General features: G+C 38.1%; 1 protein-coding gene across 1 annotated transcript in view; it reads left to right on the top strand.

Annotated features, from left to right (window-relative positions):
• The first annotated feature begins 527 nt into the window (after positions 1-527).
• Positions 528-7,921, top strand: part of LOC127426405 (protein bassoon-like) — a 126,975-nt gene continuing 119,581 nt past the window's right edge. Inside the window, exon 1 of the mRNA XM_051673187.1 lies at positions 528-875. Coding sequence (XP_051529147.1) covers positions 528-875 — 348 coding nt within the window. The remainder of the gene's footprint in view (positions 876-7,921) is intronic.

Below are 7,921 nucleotides of genomic sequence, written 5' to 3'. Positions count from 1 at the left end.
AAACGCAGTTTGCAAAAATGTTCATATAGTAACGTTCATTCTTTGAGACTAGATTGGTTACATGATATCGATAGGTTTTGGGATGGGGTTTGGGTTAATTGTTAAAGTTATGAAAAAACAAACAGCACATCGAGAACTTCAAGGACGCAAGGGAAGTGTCTATCATTGGTAGGTGTATAACTCATGAATGAACTCGAACCAATTGGTACGAATTCTCCACCTTGTACTATTGTGATGAATTCTCATGAGATCCGGTTGGATAACATTTCCACAGTCTTTTGGGAAAGTATTGAAAACCTCTTGGTCTGTCTGCCTATTTTCTCCACCAGATTGTACCCAGCTGTATTGATCTATATTTCTAATCTCATTTAAACTACTCAGGGCATTGCGGCACAAAGCTCCCCTGTGCTCATTAATTCAACAAAATATGCAGCTATCAGTAGTTCCAAACATATGCCACACTATTCACACCACTGTCTTTCTTTTTCCTCAGTATCCAAGGCAAACCTAATCAGACAGACCCTAGCATGGGCCCCAAACAGGGGGGTCCACCAGGTGCGGGACCTGGCCCCGGAGCCCCAACGCAGCCCCAGGGACCCGGTTTGGGCCAAGCTGCCCGAAAGAACCTCCAGGTGGATGTGGGTAGCAGCAGAAGTGGGCATTCACCTGCTGTCTCACCAATGGGCAGCGCACCCACCTCACCCTACTCTCTGCCTCAGATTGCACCCATGCCTAGCAGTAAGCTTTGCCCAGTGTGCAAGAGCGCAGATCTGACGGGCACCATGGACGGCCAGCCAAACTGCAATATCTGCACGCAGTGTCGCTCTGTGGTGTGCAACCAATGTGGATTTAACCCTAACCCGCACCTCACTGAGGTAAGACGATAATAAGAATCAAAGAGTTATAATCTTGTAATGGCATAAGATGCTTTACTGTTATTTTCTTGGATGTGATGCATGTTCACTCAACTCAGTTCATGTTCACTCAGCCCATTTATGGATCCTTGGATTCAAGTCTCTTACATCTTTACTAGGGATGTCCCGATACCATTTGTTTTTTTGGAGAACGAGTACGAGTAACAATACTTCTTTTTCGGTACTCGCCGATACGATATCTGTTTGTTTTTTGTTTTTTTCGTTTTGTTTTATTCAGTTTATTTCAAATTTTTTCATCAAAATGGTGAATATAAAAAAATTGTTCATTAAAATCTTAATCAAATAAAAATAGAACAATTAATTTTCAACATAATATTGTATTATTTTTATCAAATTAAGTGCTTTACACAGAACCTTGCACAATCAAAAATACAACATTGGAGTTATTTTTGTCAAAAAAGTGCTGCATAATTGTGCAATATTGCTTAAATATAATACAATTACTATTGATTTATTATTATTATTAGTAGTAGTAGTAGTAGTAGTAGTAGTAGTAGTAGTAGTAGTATTACAGTGAATATTACATAACTTGTACTTTTGTACTTTTTTCCATTTAAATTGAGCTTTTACTTTGGCAGAAGCTTTTGCCCTTTCCGTTTCTGTGTTTTTTTGACAGTAGCTTCTCACGCAAAAGAAGTACAAAAGGCTGTTATTTAATTAAATAAATATGTAGTCTGTATGTGCCTCATGCTACAAAGTGAATTAGCACTCTGCTCGCTGTCATCTGCTACAAACAAAGCGCGCAATGCTCTTGATAGTGTTTTCTGTGTATCATACAAGGAGCTCTGAAAGGTATGAGCAGCCGGTGTCTGCACAACACCTGCTCCACACATTCATTTTGCAGCGCGCAGCACATGCAAACTATACACCGATCAGCCACAACATTAAAACCACCTGCCTAATATTGTGTATGTCCCCCTCGTGCTGCCAAAACAGCGCCAACCCGCATCTCAGCATAGCATTCTGAGATTATATTCTTCTCACCACAATTGAACAGAGCGGTTATCTGAGTTACTATAGACTTCGTCAGTTCAAACCAGTCTGGTCATTCTCCATTGACCTCTCTCATCAACAAGGCGTTTCCATCCACACTGGATGTTTTTTGTTTTTGGCACCATTCTGAGTAAATTCTAGAGACTGTTGTGCGTGAAAATCCCAGGAGATCAGCAGTTACAGAAATACTCAAACCAGCCCGTCTGGCACCAACAATCACTGAGATCACATTTTTTCCCCATTCTGATGGTTGATGTGAACATGATGTTGATCCTGACTTGTATCTGCATGATTTTATGCACTGCACTGCTGCCACACGATTGGCTGATTAGATAATCGCATGGATGATTGTTGGTGCCAGACGGGCTGGTTTGAGTATTTCTGTAACTGCTGATCTCCTGGGATTTTCACGCACAACAGTCTCCAGAGTTTACTCAGAATCGTGCGAAAAACAAAAAGCATCCAGTGAGACGCAGTTCTGCGGATGGAAATGTCTTGTTGATGAGAAAGGTCAACAGAGAATGGCCAGACTGGTTTGAACTGACAAAGTCTACGGTAACTCAGATAACCGCTCTGTACAATTGTGGTGAGAAGAATTTCATCTCAGAATGCTATTCTGAGATGTGGGTTGGCGCTGTTTTGGTGGCACGAGGGGGACTTACAAAATATTAGGCATGTGGTTTTAATGTTGTGGCTGATCTGTGTATATTTATCTAAGTAAATTGCAGTCTTTGCAGTTTAATAATCACACTAGGACATAACATGATTTTAATTGATGCGCTGAATGTTTATGGAATGACATTTGTATGTCAGATGGTATCAGTTTTTGGTATCTGAGAATTTTTATGAGTACAAGTACATGAGCACGGTATCGGACCCGATTCTGATACCAGTATCGGTGTCGGGACATCCCCTTATCTTTACTACACGATCACTTAGAGTAATGAATGATTTTTTCTTAATTTATTGTGTATTGAATTGTGCTGCCTTCATGAAAAATGCCCATTTAAACACAATGACTCGGATACTGATGTCTTTTTAGTCATTATATATTCTTATAAATCACAATTCAGGCATATTTAGTATTTTGATAGTTAGAGAAGTGTTGGGGTCGTCAGATACAAGTCCACGTAGATATTCTGAAACAAAACAATTCCAGGGGTACAGTGTATTTGTGTCCTAAGAGAGGATCAGAAAGCAATGATGTTTGATATTATAGCAGTGAAAGAGAAAAAGAGGAAACAGTACAGTCAATAAAAAAGGAGTGATTATTATTTTTTTTTATCAGAACAGGTGTTAAACAGAGTTGTACTGCTGCTGATAGAATTTTGGAGGAGAGAAAGAGAGCTGTGTTTAGCAAAAAGCTCTGGGTAATGAATCCCACGCCTGATCTTGTTCTCCATCTGGAACATACCCAGGACACACTACACACAACCTGTTACTGCTCAGAACAGCATCCTCTGGGGCGCAGGGCAATGTGTGTATGCTTTTCTCTGTGCCACTGCGTGTAGGATGTAACGGAAAGAGCGAGCCAGTGTTCAAAAATGCGCATGTGGGAGAGTAAGAGGCCATGCGGCTGAGCGTATGAGAGTGAGATTGTTTCAGCTTGTTGGAGGTTGTTGCTCAAAGGTGCAAATGGGTTGCAGTGCTTTAAAGCCTCCAAGTGAAAATTAGGCAATGGACAGGGGACAGAGAGGAAGGGAACTTAGCGGATCACATCAGATTTTCTGGGATCTGTTCTCCAGGGTATAACCTCCAGCAAAGCTATTATGAGGGAAAATGTAAAATTAGTCCCTGGTTAGTAGCCAAAGGCAGTTTCTAGTGGGTTTATAGACACTTAAGAGATATCTTAAACCTGCTGAAAAACATGATGTTAACCAGCCTGGTTTGCCAGCCTGTTTTAAGCAGTAGTTCACCCAAATATGAAAATTCGGTCATCGTAGATCTTGAATCTAATTTGCGCTTGATGGAAAAACCTTGCACCACGATTGACATGCATATTCATGTAAAACAAAATTTTGGTTAAACTGTTTTGGTGAGCCTGTAAATTACGTGGTAAATGTACGTGGATCATTACAGGTATTGCGGCAGTTCCGAGGTGAAATGTCCACTGTGTGGCGCTGAAAGCAAGTTAAATCTTCTCCCAAATGTTCTCTCAAACAGATGAGTTATTTATAAAGGGATAGTTCACCCAAAAATGAAAATTCTCTCATCATTTACTCACCCTCGTGCCATCACAGATGTATATGACTTTCTTTCTTCTGCTGAACACACAAACAAAGATTTTTAAAAGAATATCTCAGGTCTGTAGGTCCATACAAGGCAATTGAATGGTGGCCAGAACTTTAAAGATCCAAAAATCACATAAAGGCAGCATTAAAGTAATCCATACGACTCCAGTGGTTAAATCCATGTCTTCAGAAGCGATATGATAGGTGTGGGTGAGAAACAGATAAATATTTAAGTCTTTTTTTACTATAAGTCTCCACTTTCACATTCACTTCCACATTCTTCTTCTTTTGTTTTTGGTGATTCTCATTCTTCGTGCATATCGCCACCTATTGGGCTGGGAGGAGAATTCATAGTAAAAAAGCACTCACTGTGAAAAGTAAGTGTTTATGTTGACGGATAATCTGCCGTTTTACTCGTGATTTTTGTGAAAGGGAATAAAAAAATATTGTTGTAGCATCTCTAGTGTTCATTTTACCGGGAAACTGCCATGATACATACAACAAGCAACGTATATATGATTTATAAAAGTGTAGGTATTGTAACAAGATTCAACATGGACTGTAGAATATGTCCCTTTTAATGAGCATGCACTGTACTATAAATTGCTTTGAATTAAAAAAGCGTCAACATCCAGGCAGTTTAGTTAGTCAACTTGAAGAACACAGCCGAGAACATGATGTTAGACATATAAATGCATCAATCCTCTTGAATCATCGGCACATTCGACACAAAAGTAACGGCGTTAGAAATTTGTTTAGGGTAGTTTTAGGGCCCTGCTGAGTTTCAAATAGTCAGGATTGAATTAACTGTGCCCCAGTAGAGCTGTGAACACTACAAAGCAGCTGTGAGACAGTCTTGATTTATTTTGATGTTACAGCACATAGCATACAGCACTAACTCAGCATTTTTAACAGCCCCGCTTTCAGTTTCAGCTACATTTGACAAAATGATGCGAAAGATCTGGTGTGTAATTTCAGGGTTCAAGTGTGATAAAGGCAGATGTTTTCTGAGCATATGGTTTGAATTACCGGAGAGCTCAGCAAAAATGGACATGCAGCACCCATGGTTAGGCCTGGCTCTGTAAAATGAAAAACTGTAGTGTATATTACAGATTTTATATGCATCAAGCCTGAACTAAGCATTGCTAAATGTTTAAGTGTAATGATAAGCTCTGAAAAGCTAGTGTAAGTAGAGTTGGTGATTATAGGGTTGGTGTAGTATTGTTTCTACTGTGGTTGTGCTTGACTAATACTGACGAAATTCTTCAAATGTTCTTTAGCCTACTTTATACATTGTTTTAAAGTAAAAAAAAGAAAAAAAAGAAAAGTTTTTGTCACTTTTCCATGAAAATGGGTCTATATCATGATTAGGGCGGTCAGTCGATTCAAATTTAATCAAATTCATTATGTGATGTGTCGATTAAAGGAATATTCTGGGTTTAATGCAAGTTAAGCTCAATCAGCAGCATTTGTGGCATAATGTTGATTACCACAAAATTAATTTAGACTCATCTCTCCTTTTCTTTAAAAAAAGCAAAAATCGAGGTTAATGTGAAGCACTTACAATGGAAGTGAAGGGGACCAATTTTTGGAGGGATTAAAAGCAGAAATGTGAAGCTTATAATTTAATACAAACATTTACATGAGTTCTTCTGTTAAAACTGAGCTGTAAAGTTGTTTAAATCATTATTTTTACAGTCATTTTAGGGTGTTTGGGTTTGTTGACATTACATCATCAATTATAAAATTGGCTATAACTTTACACAGAAAAGGTTAGTAATTGATTTTACCATACTTAAATCATGTTAACACACATATTGTTTATGTCTTTATGGCTAATCTTTTGAAATAGTGAGTATTTTAACATTTACAGATTGGTCCCATTCACTCCCATTGTAAGTGCCTCACTGTAACCTTGATTTTTGCTTTTTTTAAAGAAAGGGAGGGGTGAGTCAAAATTCATTTTTGTGGTAATCAACATTATGCCACAAATGCTGTCAACTGAGCTTAACTTGTATTGAACCCAGAATGTTCCTTTAATTAATTGAAAATAATTAAATATATATTAATTAAAATAATTATAACTATAATATTTAATAAATATAATAATACAGATAATTCAAATACATAACATTATTGTGGAGGACGAGTAAAGTATTGATTATAGTAGACAAAAAGTAAAAAAATATATATAAAAAGTGTCTTTAGAAGTCTTTATTTTATTTCCATATTATTGCACTCCACAGCAATCCATTTTCAATTGAGTTTGCCAATCCCTCACCGTATGACCAATATTTTTGAACATATTGGGATTTTTGCTTATATCGCCCACCTTTATTGTGTAGTTGTGGCTGTTGCATTTGCCTGCATCTTCCAGTGGTGATATTTTATCCCAGTTGTTTGGTGTAAAGATATCATGTTAAAATTGAACTCTAAATGTCTCATAGGGAACAAAGACCAAAGAACCTGAGACAAGAAACGAGAACAGCTGGTGGAGAGGAAAAAAGAGAGGGATCTGATCACTATACAACAGACACCTGGAGGATGAGAGAGAGAGAGAGCGAGAGAGAGAGAAGGAGGGAGGGATATGACATGATGGTGACAACATTGAGGGGGATGCAGTAACGAGAGATATACAGACAGTGAAATAGCAGGGTGGGAAAAGGGGGATGGAAAGATAGAAGGAAAGAGAAAGTGGCGCTGACACACTCCAGTAGTCACCCACCAGTTTATAGGGGACGGTTCCGCTCTGCCATTGGCTGATCCTCTATTTATAGATCCTGCTCTGTCGCTGCAATGATCTCCTTACTGCTAGAGAGAAAGAGTGGAGGATGAGAGGAGGACAGGATGGACATGATGGTGAAGAAGTGTGGATACGAGTGAGTCAAAATTTATTTGGCAGTTAAATTAGCAAATAATTATTTTGCCTGTGTGGCACATAAGCACTGTTTCCACTTTAATGCCTGGGGAAATAATGGCGGAATATAAATGTACTGAATTCTTATCACCTGTATTACACATGAATGTTATGCCTTGAATCCACCACAGAATAAAAAAAATTTAAAAGGTAATTCTGACTTTATATCTCACATCATTTATCTCGCAATTGCAAGTTTATATCTTGCATTTGTGAGAAATTAAGTTGAAATTGCGAGATATAAAGTTGAAATTGAGAAAACTAAAGTCGCAATTGCTTGATAACTTGCAATTTTTTTAAATATAAAAACTTTATATTATTCAGTTGCGACTTTATATCTCGGAATTGCGAGTTAATAAGCCTCAATTGCTAGAAATAAAGTTAGAATTGTGAGATATGAAGTTTTTAATTTTTTTATTCCGTTGCAGGATCTGGCTTCCATAATCTAAAGCTCTGTCCCAAAACCTGCCTTGCTGTCTACTGGCTACATAGGCAGCTACGTACCTTCTAAGGCAGCATCCTAACTTGAAGTCCCCTGAATTGGCTTTACAAGAGCAGATTTCTCTCCTGTGTAGACATATTTCCTTTTAAAACAGGAAGTTGGGATGTGAAATATCAAAGGGTTTGTCCCTTAAAAAAAAAAAAGTCAGTAGGCTTAAGTTCCATCAAAGCCGTGAACTATGATTTGCTACTTGCTAGTGTTGCAGCTGATATTGGGGGAGGGACATTCTCATTCTAGAGAGCATTTGATTGGACGAAAATCTGTGCATTGCAAGATGAGTCATCACTATTTTTGTTCTGTTTCCCCAGAAGTGAGAGACTTTACATTTTAAATGCATAAAGCT

This window comes from Myxocyprinus asiaticus, chromosome 35 (genome assembly GCF_019703515.2).
Source record: "Myxocyprinus asiaticus isolate MX2 ecotype Aquarium Trade chromosome 35, UBuf_Myxa_2, whole genome shotgun sequence".
NCBI lineage: Eukaryota > Metazoa > Chordata > Actinopteri > Cypriniformes > Catostomidae > Myxocyprinus > Myxocyprinus asiaticus.
This window is presented reverse-complemented; position numbering and strand designations above follow the sequence as displayed.